The following is a 19,638-nucleotide window of genomic DNA, read 5'->3' on the forward strand; positions in this document are numbered from 1 at the left end:
GAGACTCGCTAGTGGGCGGTTTATCCATCGGATATTTCTGCGTTATTTCTTCCAGCCCTCGACGTCTCCCAATCACGAGCATGTCCACTTTTTTCACATCTTTGCCGATACCCTCACCTTCAACCCTTTATCCATAAACACGCCGTAACCGATATTATCGCACGGCTCAAACGGCTTCACCAGCTGTAGATCGAACAAGCGAAACATCTGTTCAAAATCAGCGATCATTACATCAAGACCGTTGTGCATACAGGAACATACCTCGAATACCACTTTTGCAATGTCCATCATAGCAATATTCTTGCCCGCACAAACCCAGCTCCCATAACCAAACACCATCTCAACGTCTAGCTCCATCTGCCTGCGTGTCTCTTCGTCTGCCTCCGTGAAGCGCTCTGGACGGAATACGTCGGCATCGGCGCCGAACAAAGCCGTTGACTGAAGCATGGATGACATGTTCATGCATACAGCGGTGCCTGGGGGTAGCAACTTCCCGTGAAAGATGGGTGATTCGTCGAGGGGTACGATTTTAGGAAAAAGACCTAGGATGGGTGGGCGCATACGGAGGCCTTCGTAGATGATTGCCTGCAGATATGGCAATCTCCGTGCCTGCTCCAAGGTTATAGGATATGAGACGTTCTCTGCGCGTACCACGTTCTGAATCTCGGCGACGAGGCGATTGTATACCGTAGGTGAGCTCATGGTATGTACGAGGATAGAACGCATAGCGTTGGCGGTGCTCTCACTCCCAGCTAGCAGGAGGAATAGGCCTTCGGATTGGCACTCTTCCTCTGTGAAGCCCTTAGCCATAAGTGAGGCCTATACGAATACTGTCAGCTCGACAATTTCCATGGATCAGGTGTACATGGAAGGAAAAATTGGGGCGGAAACTTGCCAGAAAGTCCTTGTGCCCACCATCAGGTGCTGAAAAGCGACGACCGACCCATTCAGCTGCGAAACTAATACAACGTCAGCGGAACCGCTCAACTAAAACCCAAGACGAGTATCCAGAGTCCAGGCTCGCTGTGACGTACCCCATGAGCGCTCCAAAGCCCTTCGTATCACTGGTTTTTGGCCCCACGAACTTGAGTACAAAAGGCGAGAACAAAAACTTGCGAATCCAAGGTACATCAGCCACCGTCGACATTCTCGGCCAGAGCTCATCCACAGTTCCAAGGAAGTCGTAGTGATCCTTTTCGTCTTCGAGATAGCCAACTGCCTTGCCAAACCCCATCCGTGTAATGACATCCATGGTGAAATAGGACGTGATAGCCACCAGATCCAGCAGCGGCTGACCGTTTCCTGGCGAAGCTACCACGTAGCGATTTCGAATAACGTCTATGAAGATCTTGACCTGCTCATCGATTATGCCTTCAAGGCCACCAGTATCACGCCCGTTGTACGCCGCCATAGATCTGGCTTTCGCCTTCTTGTGCGCTCCTGGATCAATGATCGTAAACAAGTTGTCACGATACGGATTGAAGCGGCCGGCGTGATACCAGTCGCTGCGAGCATAATTGCTCCGCGTGGACGAGACAGTGCGCAGGACGTTGGGGTCGTCGGTGAGGACTTCATTGGGCCCGATGCGCACAAGCGGGCCATGTTTAGCGTGGAGATTGCGAAGGACCCAGTATTGACGACCGCTGTAGGTGGTACGACCTAGCCAGTAGTAGGAGAATGGTGCAGTGATATGCGCACTGGGAATGTGTCGCAGACGCTTCCACGTTCGAATGTAATTCTGTGCCACCAAGATAACGACAAGAACCACTGCGATATACCATATGGGCTGTCTTTTTATATGAGCACCAAACGGCCTGTAGCGAGGCTGGATATATCAAAGTCGATCAGTTTTATCTTTTTAGATGGTAGTGGCGTAACGAACTCGACATACTTCAGGAGACAGCTCTTCCATCATTTACGGACAATGATATTTCTGTCGCTTGGACGTGATCAGTTGATTGTTGGTAGTGGTGGGAGAGTAAGAAGAAAATTCAAGGACGTTTGTTAGATAATATTCTAACACACACACTGACAAATCGAGCGGTTCGACGTAAGCTAGTGGTAGCAGGTGATAATAAAGGTAAGTCGGGATGAGCCCAACGCTCATGCAGGGGATAAGCACGACGTAGGCGCCCTCCTTCCAGGGAAAAGGAAAAAAAGGTAACCCAAATCGCAATCCGATGTTACAAAGCTCAACTGAGATTGAACCAATAAGCCTCTGGAGCTTATTCGGCTTCGAGCCGAACCATTATGACAACTGTCCCGGGGCATATGGGTCATTGATTTCGGTACATACCAAATCGTACGGGTTTCGGACAAACCATCAGCACACTTTGCATGGTCGTTGGCCTGAATAGCAGTTGAGCTTTCCCTGCCGACGAGAGTTTGAGGATTGCAGATGCAACGTCAAGGGCCCGGCAGATATCAGGTCGTTCATTGCTGGTTGTGGATTGCATAAAACATCATGTACACACATCTGCTGGTCGTAGCGTTCCTGATCAGATCACGGTGTCATTTAAAATATTGTATTAGGTGCCTTTGAGATGGTGATGTCTTGTTATGCCGGACTATGTGTGGTTGAATTTCAATTGAAGCCTCTCCATAAAAATTCCCCCGATGCGATACGAAAGTGTTCCACAGATAAGACGAACGACCCAACGGTTTGCTGACTGGGAAGAGACTCGTAACTGCGTGGATTTTTACCTCCCGTTAACATTAAACCAGAATGCGGCGACCTGCGCTCTCCTGAATCTGGTGTTGAGAGTCTCTTGGGAAGTAGCTTTCTTTCTCTAAGATGCGCCCCTCATCTCCAACATCCCAAACATCTGCTGCGCTGCAGCTCCAGTATCGACTGCTGCTGACCGCATCCCATCCGAAAGCGTACTCTTGGTCTGGATGTTGAGCACTGCCAATTCTCGTGCTGTCTGGACGACCCGTCTGAGGCGAAGCTTTACTAGTGCCTCAAAACATAAGTGTGACATCTCTTTACTCAGTGTTAAACCACTAATCGTCAGGTATGTGGCTTGACTATTGAGCGCGCTCACGAAATTCGACTCACGTATGTACGTCTGCAGATGCTCAATTACCCAGCTTATAGAAGTACAAAACATCATGCTCACGTACGGCGAGTTGAAGGAGCATTGCGCGCACGTAGAGATTGTGTCCTTTGTCCTGTTCAACTGTTGCTCCACAGCAAAGACAACGTCTAGAGTAGTGGGTTTCGCAAGCCGAAGACTAACCAAGTAGATGAGCTGACTCAATTGGGAAGAGCATTGGCAATCCACATCCTTGGATAGGTCGAAGAGGAGGTCTGAAGCAGTTGCATCAGAAGAAATAGGATCCTCGGGAAAGCCTGTTACGTGTGTAAGAGGGATTTGATCGTCCTGGTTTGTGTTCTGTCGGCCTATCTGGCTCATGGGCGGTGATGGCTCTTGCGTTGGTTCTCCCGCAATGCTACCGGCGCCGAACTTCGTACCACTGAGCATGTCCTGACTTGACGCAAGACCCCACACCTGCTCCACAGAATCCGAGTGGTGACCATTTGTGCAATGTGGATCGACTCCGCTTGTACCCCATTCCCATAGCGAAAGATCATCGATAGATCCAAAGTCAACTGTGTCGGCATCATGTGGCAGTTCCATCGATATGTTCGTAAATGACTCTATGGAAGCCATTCCTGGCGATAACAGAGTCGTGCGTGCCTTTCCATCTCTTGTATCATTTTGTTGAGGGGTGCTGCGAGTCGAATCGTGACGCTCTGTCGGAAGCAGCGAGTCCGCCAGGGTTGAAGAGGGTGTTAGAGGCGCCGTTCCCCGCTTCACTCGCGCTGCATCAACAGCGTTGTCCGTACCGTACGACCCCACTTCATCCGAGATCACAGATGTTTGACACCGCCTGCCTGGACGGCGTGCTACGCTGTAGTTGCAGTCTTGTTGGCAGCCTCGGTCGACGCAACGTTGACAGACTGGTTTTTCGCGACTACATTTGAGCTTCGAAAGTGTGCATATATCGCAAGAGTTCCGCAGCCGGCGGAAGCCCAGACGTGATGGTTTCATGCTGGCAGCCTCGCGATGCTTGTTTGCGTTATCGTTCAAAACGGCAATAGGACATGTGTAGTGCGTGCAAAAGTTGAAAGTTGGCCTCGATAGATTGATAAGAAAGACGACGGACTGAACGTGCTGTAACATACACAAAGCGACAATCACGGGCTTACGAGATGAAACTCGATTCGAATGCACATATGCGTTTGCCTGACTAATTAGCAATGGACCCACAAACGGTACTGCGCACTCAACAGCTCTAGGGATCCATGGCCCCTTTATAGTATGTGCAAACTTTGTGCCATGGTAATAGGGCTGACAACAACCAAGTGAGGCTTGAATGCCCACTGCATAAGGGTAAGGACCCCAGAATGGTCGATGAGCCAGCTGTAGAACGTTTGCGCCGGCCGTTTTCCTTAGTGCTATGACTGCCGCTAGCCACTCACAGTTACCGAGTGCGAATCCCCCGTGGAAATCCGGAGATATCTCCGCTGACGCAAGACACACACGTCAAGTTCACAGATCCCGTTTCTTGTTATCCTTTTGCTGTCGTCGCCTAAATAAAACGCTCCTGGACACTGGTGTCTGGCCTGATCGACACTAAAATCTAGTTGCCGGTACTTGTCGTCGATCATGGTACGCCGCTGTATGGAAGTCAGGCTCATACATACACGACTGTCTTTCGCACTCCTTGAATGCATTTTCGGTTGAAATCACTCGGTCGAAGCAGCTATTGCTGACGACCTCGCTCATACGTAGGCAATAAAGCACCTTGATGACAATGGATAATGCCGAGGCATAAGCTGAGGTTTCACTCTGCATCCCTCGAATGGACGTCCATGCTACGTCTTCCGTCTCCGAGTAGGACATCTCCATGACACGAACACTTCCGGGTCTGCCGTCGTATTGATGATTCCGCTAACCATTCTGGAGGTACGTTGGGTAAGAATGTACCGGCTTGGTGCCAACATGCCTTACAAATGGCATTGTGCAATCTGGGTTGCGCCAAAGTTTTCCCTACGCAACGTCTCGTTCGATCTCGTAGGAGACGACATTTTCTGGTAGCTAACTTGCTCGTTGTAACCAATGACTCCAACTGTCGCGGACGGCAGCGTTTCGTGAAGCTTTAGTCAGAAGTCGGCCTAGGGGACCGAGCTTACCTAGCAACGTTCAGGGCTGGCAGTCCCTTGCAACAGAAGGTCCAGATTTAGCACGCCATATCTTGCCGCGAATGTTATACAATCGACGCTCTGATTGCAGCTTCCTTGCCATCTTAATTACGAAGTCGAACATGGGTCTTGCTATCGTCTGTTCTTGGTAGCGGGTACCGCGGCCGAAACACAGGTGTCTGCGTCAGTACTCGTAGTGCACGTGCCTAAAAGCATAGGAAATATTTCGTTCCGATTACAATTGTACCTAAGTAGTTGACCTGAGCTTGGCGATTACCATATCTCAGGCAGGTCAGAGTCGTGAGTTTTGGGGAAGCGGGGAAATGGTGGATCCGATACAGATCTGAATACGGCGCGTTAAGTGCACAAGCACCAAGGTCCGTGTCCTCGGATGTGTCTCCGAGATCACCATAGACAGAACCTAGTCAATCTCCTTGCACACGCGTCATAATGATACCCCGAAACATCAACTACGACTCCCACACTGAAGAATATCGGGCATCAACGAGTCGCTGATCAACTTCCAGGTTTTTGAGGCAACTGCATGCTGGTTGTACTGACGTGCAGGCGCGAAGATCGCGTTTCATGAACTAGCCAAGGTTTCTGGTACTGCGTTTACACACGAGTGTGAAACAGATCACGGCTTAGATTCTGACAGCGATGTTGAGAGCATCACGAGATAAGGTTTGTCTGCTCACAGTAAGCAATGATTTCCGCCTTTTTGCTTCACATTCAGCTCCGCGGCACCAGTACAAAGCATCACTTCCGGCTGATGATCTTACAAGTACTATTTATCCAATCTCGCTCTTTGCTCCCATATAATTCGCAGTAGCATCGTTTTGATCTAATTCTGGAGTCAGAGATGACCATTAAGGTATGGCATACGGGCTAAGCAAAGCCTTTGCCTGTCATGTTTACTAACTACATATATAGGGCCCTCTGTCAAGCGACCAGACAAGGCAATGCATGTGTCGAGGATACGAGAACGACATCAGCATTGAAGTACGGGGCCCCATCGCAGCCTACAGCACACTAGAGAAGGTGCTACAACTTGATCAGAAGCTATCAAACCTACATAGTGCGATGATGGAGTGCAGCACATGTTCTTCAGATCCAACGCGCACTGCGACTCTTCTTCGCGAACTGGAAATCCTTTGTACCCTTTACGTTGCAGGGCAGGCAAAGTTTTCGCCATCGGGCGTTCCTATTGACAAAGATAGCAACGAAAGCCGCGCTGAGCTTGGCGACAGCACGTTCCAATTAGGCCGATATGTGTTGGACAGCGAGGAGTGTAGAGTTGTGGGTCGCATTGTCGTGAAGCAAGGGCTGGATCATCTTCAAAAGAAGCTGCAGATCGTGCAGGCGGAACAGAGGCGGAACAATTGTGCCACAATGCAGAACGAGATCAGTGCGAAAGTTCAGGGGATACTCTCGAAAGTTTGGGAGGCTTCCGCATATGGATGTCTGTAGACACGGGGAATACGCGAGGGCGCGCCCAGCGTCAAGGCCGTGGTAGCTAAGGTACTCGAACAAGAATGAAGCACTGTTGATCGAGTTATAGCGAAGATTCATAGCCCATGGAGAGACCATTCTCGGGGCTTAGCATCGGGGAGATGCGGGTTATATCACAGGTTGACCACCATCCCAGTTGACCAGGGATGCACTTAAGCCGCCGAGTCCCACGTGAGCAACGCATACCATACAATTTAGAGAGCAAGCAAAAATGAAATCGACGGTACCTACCTACGAACTATGCGTACCCGCACTTCGAAAAGCGATGCAAAACCATCTGGAGGTTTTGAAGAAGGCTGAGGCGTGGTGCGACAAAAACGGGTATCCGCACTCGAAAGCCTTGGGGGCTAGACTCGCTCCAGACATGCATGTACGTATCGCATCGACTTGCCACCTAGAGAACAGAACATGAAGTTAATGATGCTTCAACTACAGCCTCTTGCGCTTCAAATCTTTTTCCAGGTTACCACCGCTACAAGGGCACTCCAGCGCCTTGCCGGCATGGAAGTACCCACGTTCAAGTTTGACGCAGCCTCTTTCCAGGATTTGTACACGCAAATTGATCAGGCCTTGGAATGTTTCGAGAAGGCGCGCCCCGAGGCATTCGAGGGAAAGGAGGATATGCCCGTGGTTATCGATGTACCCAACATGTGGCATTTCGATCTGAACGGCTTGACATATTTGCAGGAGTTTGTTCTCCCGAATTTGTAAGTGCTCTCATGAAATTCTCTACGTCTAGCCGGTATACTGACATAGCCCTCGTTTTGACAGCTTCTTCCACAACGTGACGGCTTATGGCATCTTGCGGAATCTTGGGGTACCCATTGGGAAGATGCACTATCTTTCGGGTGAAGATCGACTCATTGGGGCTTGATGGCACATTATCAAGATCAGGAGGATGTTGTGGAAGGCGCTTTAGAACTAGAAAAGGTCAAACATGAGCCATGCACAACAAATGCTGTCAAGAGGCGTAGAAAGGAATAGACGAGTTTTTCTAGAATGGTTTGTTTGAAGATGAATGATGCAACTGACCTATGGCATGTGTCGGAGATCGGAGTTTCATTCGCCGTGACCGGGTTCCGCGGGGAAGCTTGACGTAGCGCGTGTCCCACGTGGAGCGTCCAGGCCCACTACCAGTTGACCACCAACAGTCAGGCATCCCGTCTCAAAGTGCGAACCATCTGACGCCTCTAGAAACCGCAAACCCAGCACCAATTGCTCGCGTACTCGCACACAATGGACAATCTACTCACGCAGAAGACGCCTACTGCGCTAGCAATCGCGCAGGCTGTAGGCATAACGGGGAGCGTGTTCTTACTAGGTAAGTTACGCCAGGGATGAAGGCGCATACTCATACTTGAAAAGCCTTTATATACATTATACAGCACGGCATGACTGACAAGCTTACTAGGATCCAATGTATGCCTTTCGGTAGTCGGCATCCCCGCCGCAATGCAAGCCCCCGCTCCCCTCGCAGTAAAGCAATGGCACACAATCTTCACACGAGGCGGCGCAATCGCAAGGCCACTAGCCATTGTCTCAGCTCTAGCAACCGGATACTTGGCCTATAACCGTACGTCACACCCTGTGTCCTTCGAATGCGCGCCAACACCTCAACACTACACTACACCCGTCTACCGACTCCCCGACCGGTTCACGTGCTAACATCCCCCAACAGAAGATCCCAAATCCACACCTTTTCGCCTAAACGCTCTCGCGACCATCCTCCTCCCCAGCATCGTCCCCTTCACGCTCCTCGCCATGGCACCCACGAACGACAAGCTTCTAGGCAAGAAGGACGAACTCGCGACCGCATCGTTGAGCAACAAGAACGTCGAAGCATTTGCCGCCGAGGGCGAGACAGTACACGAGTTGATGGACAAGTGGGCGAGTCTGAATATGGCGAGGGCAATGCTGGTGGCTGTGGGAGCAGTGTGTACCGTTGCGTCAGCGGTTGTGGGAAGGAGGGAGCTTGTAAAGTTTGGTGGCCGGTGGTAAGGCATGGATGAGACAAGATAGGATGTTGGTATGATTTCATGGGCCAGATGTAAGATGAATGATATATTGAGACATGATTATCAGAAGATATTTACACCAAAAGCCTCCTTCACCGCACCGAAAGCATGCCTCCAATCAACCAACCTCCAGGAAACTAGAAGCGGGAGCAGCCGAAGATTATGACAAGGTGAGGCGCTAGGCAGGGGTGCTGTGATGCGACAGAGGTGGTTGGCTATTAATCCGAGTGAGGGCTCATTTATCCGGTCATATATCTTAGGGTAAGCTGGTCTGACAGGGCGTATGGGTCAAGCATCTCGCTAGACGGCTAAGCATGTTGGTGGAGTAGCTTGTCTGTACCTTCTCTCGTCAGCTCGTGTTTGAATGGCACATGGGCACCGCTCGTCGAGCAATATACGCTTCGAGCGATGGGCGAAGATCGCCCGAAGACTGGATCATCCTGCTGTATGATGCCTCCGTTGACAACATGGCAGGTCTCTCCTGCACTACCTCGTTCGCCATATAACGAAAAAGAGGTATCCAGGACGATCACATGACTACAGCACCCGAGAATCCAGAGGTATGGAGTTAGGATCGGCACCCGAGGCCACTTGAGAGGTGATAGTTGTGAGAATGCAATGTGCCCCACGAAGAGCATGCAGCAGCAAGCTTACCTAGGTAGCCTTGAAGCATGATCTGCATGTACTGTACAACAGTTATAGACATGGAAAAACATGAGCACCAAGCAACCGGGCGATGTTATCGGCCGATGCCTGCTGCAAACAAGTGCTGTTGTTGGTCCGGTCTCAGATGGTCCTTCTCGTCCTTCCAGTCATGGGACTATGATCTCAATGATCCTTCAGTGAGATTCAGCGGTCGGTCACCGACTGGCCCAACAAGATCACTGCTGTGAAGTCTTACGGGCGTATGGGATTCCAGAGAATCATATATCAGGCGACAGTTGACGCGGTGGGTCTTGCAAACTACATTCTCGTTCCTCAAGAACCTTCATCTTCATACTATCCATACGCCTGCATTCGCTTTCGAGACTTTCAGTCTTGTACGAGCACATCGTACTTTGAAAAAATAGTCGACAATTAGACGCGACGCAAACGGCATGAAGCTCGCCGCTGCTGGGGCTCTTATGCTCTTTGCTCGTTCAATCATGGGCAAAGGCTGCCCAGACGGCCAAATTGGTGTTGGCACCGTACAAACCTGTTTAATCGTCAAGTTCGTCCTTACCTATACATCCGAATCGCCAGGTTGCCTGGACGAGACTACGAGCTGACTTGTATCTCTAGCAATATGCAGACTCAGTGCTCCGCGACGCAGGGTGTCGTCTTTGGAGAAGGCAACTGCGACCAAGCCGATATCGAGAACATGTTCCAGAAGGACGGATATTGTCAGCCTAGAACTTTCCTTCATGGCGCCAAGGTTTTCTGCGAAGACGATGATACGACCGTCACTTCTGTTGCATACAATCTAGCGACTTGGGGGAATTGCAAAAAGCAAAATATTGATTGTTCCGCTGGAGCACTGCAGTATTTGTATATTAGTTACTGTTGCGAGAAGACGTAGGGCTAAATATGTCACTCAAGTGTTGCCGCGGCCAAGGTACGGAAATTATGTATGCTAGCAAAGAAGTATCTGCCTACACAAGAAATCTATACAAAGCTGATGGTTCCTTTGTGTGTCATCTGCTTTTTTATTCCATTGGCACTGTTTGTATAACAATATCATGTTCTCTTCGTACAAAGAAGCCTCCTTTGCCGCACCGAGAACTTACTTTCAATCAACCAACCCTGGTCAGAGTAATGTCATCAACCCACACATACCCCGTCTGCGCAGTCTGCGAACAGACCACTACAATTCTCACAAATTGATTATTACCCACTGCCAGCGCAGCCGTCCCACTAAACCTCGTCCACTCCTGCACCTCAACTTGTCCATAATTCTGCTCGATAAGGCCCGTCAACTGGACGAAGCATGGAGCTCCAACTGTACCATCGACTTTGACGCTGAAGGATGCCGTGTAGGTACCTGCTTCGCTAACTTGAGGTACTTGACGCACGCTGGTGAAGAGGCCGGCTCGTCGCGGTACGCGCATACTCTTACTGCCATGTTGTGGATCGGTGGAGGCGACGATGGAGGCGTCGCCAGGGAAGAGAATCCATGGGCTACTTGTAGGATCTTCGAAGCCAGGGTTTACAATGAGCTGCGTGGGTTCTGGTGGGCTTGGGCTCGGACTTAGGGTGGAGGAGGTTGACGATGACAGGTCGAGTGTTGTTGTCGAGGCGGTATCGCTGATTGTGGGGGAAGCTTCAGTCGAAGTTTCTGTTGAAGTTGGAGTTGGAGTTGGAGAGTTCGGAGAGGAAACGGGCTCCGTTGCGGACACAGACGCACTGGTCGTCATCTCGCTGGATGCGGAAGATGTGTCTGAAGGGACAACAGGCGAAGAAGAAGATGATGAGCTCACAGCCTCTGGGGTAACAGCTGGATCTGATGAGATTGACGTGATACTGCTTGACATCTCTGCCGAGCTGTATGATGTGGATGATATATCCGTCAAGGACGAAGATGATGACGGAAGCACAGAAGTGACAGTGACCAACGACGCACTGTTTTGGATAGAAGAAGGCGCGGTACTCGAGGAAGATACAGCTTTGCAATCGCCGAACCCTTTCTGGCAGGTCTCAGGTGCACAATATGCGTCTGTACTTCCACAATACGAGTACTGACTGCAGCAATTACCCCACTTGCTTCCTTTGCAGGTCTGTCCACCGGAAGCAGCTCCACATCTGGCATTGGTGGAGACTCGCTGCGAAGTGGCAGAGGCGCTGACTGTCGGTTGCGTGGTTGTTGTAGATGGATGTACCAAGACACTCGAAGGCCCGGCCGGTGTAGCCTTGCAGGAGCCGAATTTGGTCTGGCAACCCGATTCGCAGTACGCATTGCTATTACCACAATACCCATACTGGGAGCAGCAGTTGCCAAATACACTACCCAAACAGGTCTGGCTTGAGCCGACGCCACATTTGCCGTTGGTCGAGGTCTTCAGTTTCGAAGGCGTGGGCGAGGGAGACGACGTAGGGGGTTGTTTCGATGGGGAAGAGGACGTTGAGCAAGAGCCGAAGCCTGACTGGCATCCCTTAGAGACATAGCAGTGGTCCTCCGTTCTTCCACTACGTGGTGTTAGCAAGGTCTACCAGAAGAATAGAAAAGTGCAGAATGAAACGTACCACCACCCGTACTGTGAGCAACATGGTCCAACACTGGTAGATTTTCCAGGACAAACAAGTCCTCCAAACCCTTTACCACACCGCGCGTTCTGAGAGATCGTGGCTGCGAAAACTCCATAGCCCAAAAGGAGAGTTGTGCCTGTAAAGAGTGTGCTGATTCGCATGATGAAGGCTCAATGAGTGAATTAATGAACGTAATAGATCCAATTGCTCAAAGATAGGTCAAAAGAGTGTATAAAGCAATGAAGCCAGACCTTGCCTACAAGATCTACTAGGTTTTCTCGACTTCATTATATACATAGCCATAAATATCTGCCCAGCTCATCATTAACCTGCTATGGCTAAGATGGCATGATCAATAGCAAGCCACCAATACCACTGACATTATCCACAACTCGTGCAGCGCCACATGCAGTGAATTTACATGACAGCGACGCTTCGCTAGTAGTGTTATGCCGAATTGAGTCGTGGTTCTGGTGCTAAGCTTGCGCCACGGGTGTAGCCGCACGCTAGCGCGGTCGAAGAGCCCCTGATATCGCTACAAGTGGTTGAAGCGTCGGCTACTCCGTGGCGAAGAACTGGGGAACGTGGATCGCGAAGGAGAGATCTAGGCGCTGCACGGAGCACAGTCGCGAAAAAGCGGCTCGATCTGTTCCTCTGTCTTAGTTCATTCTACGGCTAAGGAGAAACAGGGTTGAAGTTGCCATGTATCCTCAAGACAGGCACAACAATGAAATGGGATGTATGATATGCATAGGGACAGTAGCGATGTATGCGCAATCCTGTCTAGAACTTTTTCTCCTAATCATCCGATGTGCGGAAAGTACTGCGACCACTGAGGAACTTCGAAAGCTGAATCGGGGAGGTGGAATACATCCAGGAAACATTCTGTGATGATAAAAACTCTTGCAAAAATGTAAAGAAACAGAAACAGAATTAAAAACATCGAGCAGAACTGGTGTAGAATCTGCTTCGCTAATTCCGTCCCTCTAATACCCGTTGAGTGGAGATAATACTTTTTGAAGGCAAATCCTTCCGCTAGTAACGATATTATAGGAGGTATGCCCGAAACCAGAATTGAGATGCCACTCAGTTTCCAAAGCAGTTCGTCGATTTTCCCACGAAAAGGTCGATTCCATACAACGAGATGCACACCGCCGTAGAAAAGGCCCGCTAGAAAGAATCCTTCGTATGCATACGTCTTGCCGTGGGGTTCCTCAACCTCAAAGGAAGTATCGGAAAGATTCCTTGAACGTACGGCGAAGAAGGTATTGAAATCCTGGATAGGCAGCCGTATGACATACCTTCTGACAGCTTGTGAAGCGAGCTTGAAGCGGACAAAGTCTAACTCGGTCAACTCTTTATACGTATTGCATGCGTGATGCGAGAGCTCCCTATTCTCACGGAAAACAAAGCCACGATATACAAGACAATTTTCTGCCTGGAGTTTCGGATCTTCTGATCTTCTGATGGACTCAGCAAGATGTTCTGAACCACAGGATGGAAGACCGCGGTTTCAGAGTCAGCTGAAGAGTCAAGGATTTCATCGTCATCCGTATTCTGTAAGTCGGCCAGCGACAAATCGATCAATGGGTACAATGTTCGGATAACATGGAGGGCGGCAATATGATGTAAACGTTCATGTGTGCAAATGGTCGGCTCTTCAACATCCAATGGCTTATCCCACCAAAAAAAGAAATACAGAGCTAGAGCACAGGCAGCATGGATGGTAGTATTCATCTCCAAAAGTGAGATCGAAAGACCCTGAGTCAACCGAGTTATACACTGAATGTCGAACCACATCGCCTGGACAATAGTTATCATCTTCGTGAACATGTTTGCTTTACTCTTGTCCATAATTTCAGAAGCGGACAAATCCGGGAGAAGATCAGGATCATGTTTGGCGATGAATTTGAGACCATCTAGTGTCAATGTCATTCTTTTCCGCCCGCTGGGAAGATAGTCGCAGCCTAGATCGCGGGTATCGATGGCAAACCCACCCATCGTAGCGTAGAGTGAATGTGTGTGTGTGTCCATGGGTATCTTTTCATATTTGGGATAATTTCGGAATCCATATGTTGCGACATCTGCTCTGTTTGTTTGGGACTTCCTGTCATCATCCCAAGCTCACTCAACGCATTGGAAACGGATAGGAAGATGTCTTTGAATAATTTCGGCAGCCTCTTCACAAGATTCGGGGACTCGGACTGACCAAAGGCCTTTCTCATGATCTTCCCGATCGCTATTGCACTAAGGTGCTGGTGAAAAGCGGTCCAAACGACCTTACTTAAGTCAGCATTCGTTCAGTATGCCACGGAGTGATGTTAGCTACCCATTCTGGAGCAAAAAGCGCTGTGATCATCCAGCCTAACTTTCGCCACATTTGCGCATTGACTTTGTTGTGCTCAGGAATGTTCAAATGAACAGCTGTCCATACACACAGTATCATCGTCAAGAGCGAAGACGAAAGTATGGAAAATGTACCGCGAACCAACGGTTCGGGCTTCCAGGAATGGTATTGTGGGTCGCCAGCTATTGTCGTGTTTGCCATCTCTTCTGTGTTGGCGTAGAAGGTCAGTTGCGATCACGCAACCCCAGTACAAAGTAGACGGGGTTTTCGTCCGCTCGTTGGTTCCAAGGTTATAGTCAGGCAGATAATGTCTTCTTTCTTGAGTCGAGTAGTGTGATGAGAAAAGCGAGGACGCAAGTATGCCGTCCATCCATCGCTGTAATACCAGTTCACCACACTTTAGCTGCCAAGGTTGTGGCGGTTCTCATACCGCAAGGCTGAGGCTATGCACTGCTTCAACAGCGCCGCGCCCCGCTGGAGAGCTTGGAAGCTGACATGCAGGACTGCTACATGCTTCACAATATCCAATGAGATGTGGTAACGGCGAAGAATGAAGAAAAACTACTTGCAAGTGTCGTACAACAGTCCACACTCACAGTCCATAAACAAACGTAAGCCTATCGTCACCCTCCCTACCTCGAACAGCCTGCTCAAGCCAACCACTTATGGAGGCAAGCTTCGAATGCGACCGCGACACGTCGATGGCTTTCCTCAGCCACTGCTGTTTCTGCGGTAGCGGTCCTCTACCATGCATTCTCTCCGCCTCAACGTCATCTTCACTCCACTTGCGCAAAATATCCTGCCTCGTCTCGTTCTCGAGCTTCAAGCGTCTGTAGAAAAGCACGTAGCCAATCGCCGCTAATGCAACAGACGCAAGTGTCCACCAAAAAGGCACGATATAGCCACCTGCGGCATATTTTGGTCGGAACAGGATGGCTGAAATGACTCCAGCAAGATTACCCCAGCCATTAATACCAAGGAGCAATGCCCGCTTGCCGGGTGATGGTGTGTTACCAGATATCCAGGCCACAGTGAGTGGGGAAGCAATGTAGGTACCAGAGAGGAGGATGTTAAGGGCAATATAGCGGGGTACTGCCCATGAGCTTGGGAGCAAAACCACGAGAATCAACCCCGCTACCATGATGAGCAGACCTAACATGATCGGCTTGAGACGTATGCGATGCTTGTCGCTATAGCTAGCGGCGAAGTATAGTACGATGGCTCCACAAATATGTGGCGGCGCAGTGAGCAAGTTGATGAGCGCAGGGTTCGCGTCCTCGGTCAGAGGTGCTAGTACCAGCGGGAGGAAAACGGAGAAGGCATAGACCGGGACGGCGGACAGGACATTGCAGGCTAGAATGTGCCATATCTTGGTGTTGAAGACTGCGGATAGTATATCGTGGGGACTGAGTCCACGGTCATCCACCAGTTGTCGTGTTGGTGTGATTGTGGAGGCCGAATGCTTGGACGAGTCAAGAAGGCCTCGGGACTCCTCGTCGTAGGTATCTTCCGTTTCGTGCTCGTCTTCTTGAACGGCCGCAGGCGCATTCTGTATGTCTCGATCTCTCACAACACGCGCCGATGCATACTGACGTTCCTCGGGTGTCAGAAACCATGCCGTCTCTATGCTGTGTGGTAACCAGAAGTATCCGATGAATGCCACAACGATAGTGAGTATGCCCTCGAGTAGAAACAGCACCTGCCACGGTCGCCAATCTTTGTCCGAGCCTTCCTCGTCATTCTCGAAATGGGAGAAGACAAGGTAGCTTATAAGGCCACCGAGAGCACCGCCGACGGCTGCCTGACCGTAAAAGAATGAGAGCCGTCTGCCGAACTCGAAGCGTGTGTAGAAGAGGGAGAGATATGTGACGGTGACCGGGTAGAATCCCGCTAGCCATCATGTCAGCGCTGCACTCATAATGTTCCGAGGATCCTATCCATACCTTCAAGACACCCGATGAGTATGCGCAACGTATAAAGCTGCCATCTATGCCGTACCCACGCATGCAACGCCGTGCATACTCCCCAAAGAATCATGCAACTAGGTACCCAGAGCACCATGCCATATCTTCTTCCCAGCGCCGCGCCGACAGGTTGTAATGTAACGAAGAAGGCGAAGAAGAGCGCAACAGCGGTATTCAGCGCGCCCTTGTCTAGTCCGACATCCGCCGTAAAGTGCGCGGATTCTGCATTTCCAATCTGAAGCGGATTAGCATAAACTTTTCTTTTTGGGTCGCGGGTACCTACATTTGACTTATCGAGCGCATTAAACAAGAACAGCAGCGCTAGAAACGGAAGTAACAAGCAGTCCAACTTTCTCAGCGTGCTCTTATGCAATCGCGCATCCACAGCATGTAATTCCTCAGCTTCCTCTGGCGGCATCGTTGTGTTTACTGAAGCTGAGGAACCAGGAGCTGCAGCGAGCTCGTACTCATCGGCCATATTGTCGGACGCCAAGAATCAGCCCACGCGGACGCATCACAGGGTCTGCGACTTCGGATGACCTTGGTCGAGGGTGTCGGATTTGGATGGGATGACTAGAATGTTCAGGGTGAGACATGGCGAGGTTTCTGGAGGTGTAAGACTGGATATGGCCTAGGTTAATAGCGGTTTTGAATAGGGACTTGGACCCTGATCAATTGATGGGATGACGAGGGCTTGGAGATCGACGCCCAGTTGGGAAATGGCCGAGGATGCTGCGTCTTATCGATAAGACACGTCTACTAACCAAGTGACAACCAAAGACCTTTAAATACTCTTAGGTTATATGAAGGTGCTGGGAATGACACACCAACATCATGCGTACGTAGTCCAGCTCTAGTATCTGATATGTTGTTCATTGATAGCTCATCTCGAAACGTTCAAACTCGTAGCAATCATTCTGCCTCCGCCGTCTCCAAATCTCTCCTCCCAAACGCCTTGACAGCCTCATAGTACAGCGTAGCAGTAGCCTCACACGGGCCCTTTGCCGACTCATTCGCACACTGGTTAAACATGTCCGTTTTGAAATTGTCGTCGATTCGCGCCTTGTTCGCTTCGAAGCGGTTTTGCGCCTTGAAGTTACGGTAGCCAAAGTCGTGGCGGTAGCAGGAGTTTATGACTATAAGTATATATATTAGTATGAGAAGAAGAGGGGGAGCGGTCATTAGATGAAATATGGAAAAGAGGGAGTGGAATAATGAGAAGGATAGAGGTAGGAGATGTGAGAACATACAGTCAAATCCAAACGGATTATCTGGACTCGCAGTACACCCATTGCTGGACCAATCTAACTCAGGAGGGTTCTTTGCATTACGGTTTGTGATGAACTCGTCGATGGAGATGTCGAACATATAGCTGTCTGTGACCTGCTCGAGAGACGCCTGGCGCGAAACAAGTGCTGCAGGAGCAGATACGGTAAGCGACGCAAGGCCGAGGACAGTGGCGAGAATGGTGCACCTCATATTGGAAGGATCGGCAAAAGTAATGGAATCGAAATTGCTGGATATTTACTACAGCTGAGCCATGATGGCTTTATACCTACCTCGGATTCCACGATATCTTGTTATGCCGATGTACACGCCGCGCGGTCAGGTCTTTCCCGCTCTTGGAAACTTGCCATGTCAAGGGTTCCTGCATCTGTACTCTACTGCATAACATTTGCATATGTGCTTGCCCATCGTACGGCACACCTCTTTGGGTCAGGTCCCTATTCGCTGAATGCGTTGTATGATCGAGAGAAACGACATGGGGGGATGGCGGAAACGTGCATGCGTATGCCAGATCAGTCGGCTGTGCGGTCTTATGTCGGACTGACCAAGAGATTAGTAGCAGGTGATCCGAGGTAATCTCTTGATTCGCTCTTTCAGAGCCTCAATTACTGCGCATCATGTCGATCAACAGTGTTTGTTGGCTAGTGCAAGGAGGAAGTAAAAATGCCAAAGCCAAGAGCGGGATTTGAGATGAGAGTAAGAAAAAGGGCCGCCATAGCTGAAAATGGGTGTTCTGTGGACTCGAATGCATGGTTAGCTTCATCTCGCTACAGTTGGACACAAACCGAACACCAACTCAAAAGATCGTATAGACACATGGGGTAGACCTGGAGATAGCGTACACGTAGGTATCGTCGCAAGTGAGAAGCTTAGCTTCCTACCCCACGTGTTATAAATATAGTAAAAGTAAGGTAAGCTTCTTCTGCAAGGCCGCGTACAGATTGGTCATCGGAAATGTCGACTGTCATGTTTTTGTGGCTGTGCATCACTCCTGAAGGGAACCCCACAACTAATCGCAATCATTTTTCTGCGAGTAGAACGTACGTAAAAAAACATCTCGGGGAGGGACAGCCGGTAAGACTGGTGACGAAGGGAAATCTGATCCTCCGTATGAACCGTCTCAGTAAGCCCCACTTTCGTCAAATGATGTATGACTGTTGCCGTAGGTGTACCCTGTGTAGCGTAGCTGGTCCGATGGGTCAGTCCGCCGAATTCGTGTCCTACAAGAGTATAAAATAGTCGCTAAGAGCAAGGAAAGTGTTACTGCAGTCAGCGCTTCACAAAAGAACCACCATTACTTCGTGCAATGCCATTCAATTGTCTATGAGCATATTCCCACTACTTGTACAATGCCATCCGCTCTTTCTTGTTGTTCCAGTCCCCTCGCTTACAACTTGCTGATGAAGAGACGGGCGGCGAACAGGCGCACACGCTGGGGAAGGATGTACTTGGAGAAGACGTAGATGAGCGATGGCAGGAGGATGAAGGCCACGGTGGTCTCGTTGACGAAGAAGAAGGGGATGAGCTGGGGCATGGCCGACTTGAGGACGGTCTATCGCTTGTGTTAGCTTCCTTGTCTGGCCGTCTTTCCCACGTCCAATCCATCTCACCATCTGCTGTGGGCCAACCTCGGTCTTCTTGTTCTGGCTCGCGAGGAGAGCGGGACGCGCCATGGCGGCAACGGATGGGCGGGCAGCCATGGGCGCGCGGGCAGCGGCGGCCCTGGAGAAGGGGCGGAGGAAGCGTGCGGCGTTCATGTTGGGCTACCTGTAGTTTTGCGGGTCAGCGCGCTGCTGTGGGGGTCCAATTGGCCGCGAGAGAGCTTTCGGAGGGGGAATTGACGCACTGAACGAGGGATCCGAAGCCTGGGGAGATGAGCGGAGATGGTGTTGCGGTCGCGGGGGATTTGGTGGTGTTGCTATCGTCGTCCGCAAAAGCTCGCACAGCTGCGATCCCGGCACTTGCCGCGTCCGTGCATGGGGCTTGGCGCTACCCTCTATCGTCCCGCCAGCTCTCCGCATCTTCCCCACGACTACCTTCCATCAACTGTGAATTATTACGCCTCCTATCATACTCTAAGCT

The 19,638-nt window shown here is 50.3% G+C and overlaps 10 protein-coding genes across 10 annotated transcripts; 4 read left to right on the plus strand and 6 right to left on the minus strand.

Moving 5' to 3' along the window:
- Positions 1-93: 93 nt before the first annotated feature.
- AA0111_g4628 (hypothetical protein) lies at positions 94-1,912 on the minus strand (the record flags this gene model as incomplete). Its single annotated transcript, XM_028650652.1, has 5 exons — positions 94-207; positions 262-819; positions 866-959; positions 1,035-1,825; positions 1,892-1,912. The coding sequence occupies 5 exons, from the start codon at positions 1,910-1,912 to the stop codon at positions 94-96; spliced, it is 1,578 nt and encodes a 525-aa protein (XP_028507833.1).
- An 877-nt stretch (positions 1,913-2,789) lies between these two features.
- On the minus strand, positions 2,790-3,674 carry AA0111_g4629 (hypothetical protein; the record flags this gene model as incomplete). The annotated part of the gene is made up of 1 exon (XM_028650653.1): positions 2,790-3,674. One exon carries the CDS (start codon positions 3,672-3,674, stop codon positions 2,790-2,792), a length of 885 nt encoding a protein of 294 aa, XP_028507834.1.
- A 3,455-nt stretch (positions 3,675-7,129) lies between these two features.
- On the plus strand, positions 7,130-7,432 carry AA0111_g4630 (hypothetical protein; the record flags this gene model as incomplete). Its single annotated transcript, XM_028650655.1, has 1 exon — positions 7,130-7,432. One exon carries the CDS (start codon positions 7,130-7,132, stop codon positions 7,430-7,432), a length of 303 nt encoding a protein of 100 aa, XP_028508064.1.
- Positions 7,433-7,957: 525 nt separating this feature from the next.
- Positions 7,958-8,719, plus strand: AA0111_g4631 (hypothetical protein; the record flags this gene model as incomplete). The annotated part of the gene is made up of 3 exons (XM_028650656.1): positions 7,958-8,042; positions 8,133-8,294; positions 8,400-8,719. 3 exons carry the CDS (start codon positions 7,958-7,960, stop codon positions 8,717-8,719), a joined length of 567 nt encoding a protein of 188 aa, XP_028508044.1.
- Positions 8,720-9,833: 1,114 nt separating this feature from the next.
- AA0111_g4632 (hypothetical protein) lies at positions 9,834-10,294 on the plus strand (the record flags this gene model as incomplete). Its single annotated transcript, XM_028650657.1, has 2 exons — positions 9,834-9,946; positions 10,018-10,294. The coding sequence occupies 2 exons, from the start codon at positions 9,834-9,836 to the stop codon at positions 10,292-10,294; spliced, it is 390 nt and encodes a 129-aa protein (XP_028508067.1).
- A 566-nt stretch (positions 10,295-10,860) lies between these two features.
- AA0111_g4633 (hypothetical protein) lies at positions 10,861-11,454 on the plus strand (the record flags this gene model as incomplete). Its single annotated transcript, XM_028650658.1, has 1 exon — positions 10,861-11,454. The coding sequence occupies one exon, from the start codon at positions 10,861-10,863 to the stop codon at positions 11,452-11,454; it is 594 nt and encodes a 197-aa protein (XP_028508065.1).
- Positions 11,455-11,463: 9 nt separating this feature from the next.
- Positions 11,464-12,119, minus strand: AA0111_g4634 (hypothetical protein; the record flags this gene model as incomplete). Its single annotated transcript, XM_028650659.1, has 3 exons — positions 11,464-11,553; positions 11,592-11,898; positions 11,956-12,119. The coding sequence occupies 3 exons, from the start codon at positions 12,117-12,119 to the stop codon at positions 11,464-11,466; spliced, it is 561 nt and encodes a 186-aa protein (XP_028508046.1).
- Positions 12,120-14,897: 2,778 nt separating this feature from the next.
- Positions 14,898-16,747, minus strand: AA0111_g4635 (hypothetical protein; the record flags this gene model as incomplete). Its single annotated transcript, XM_028650660.1, has 3 exons — positions 14,898-16,195; positions 16,249-16,504; positions 16,553-16,747. 3 exons carry the CDS (start codon positions 16,745-16,747, stop codon positions 14,898-14,900), a joined length of 1,749 nt encoding a protein of 582 aa, XP_028508045.1.
- Positions 16,748-17,181: 434 nt separating this feature from the next.
- Positions 17,182-17,748, minus strand: AA0111_g4636 (hypothetical protein; the record flags this gene model as incomplete). The annotated part of the gene is made up of 2 exons (XM_028650661.1): positions 17,182-17,405; positions 17,520-17,748. The coding sequence occupies 2 exons, from the start codon at positions 17,746-17,748 to the stop codon at positions 17,182-17,184; spliced, it is 453 nt and encodes a 150-aa protein (XP_028508068.1).
- Positions 17,749-18,943: 1,195 nt separating this feature from the next.
- AA0111_g4637 (hypothetical protein) lies at positions 18,944-19,313 on the minus strand (the record flags this gene model as incomplete). The annotated part of the gene is made up of 2 exons (XM_028650662.1): positions 18,944-19,108; positions 19,167-19,313. The coding sequence occupies 2 exons, from the start codon at positions 19,311-19,313 to the stop codon at positions 18,944-18,946; spliced, it is 312 nt and encodes a 103-aa protein (XP_028508047.1).
- Between the last annotated feature and the right edge of the window lie 325 nt (positions 19,314-19,638).

Source organism: Alternaria arborescens, assembly GCF_004154835.1.
Source record: "Alternaria arborescens strain FERA 675 chromosome Unknown contig_8, whole genome shotgun sequence".
Taxonomy (NCBI): Eukaryota; Fungi; Ascomycota; class Dothideomycetes; order Pleosporales; family Pleosporaceae; genus Alternaria; species Alternaria arborescens.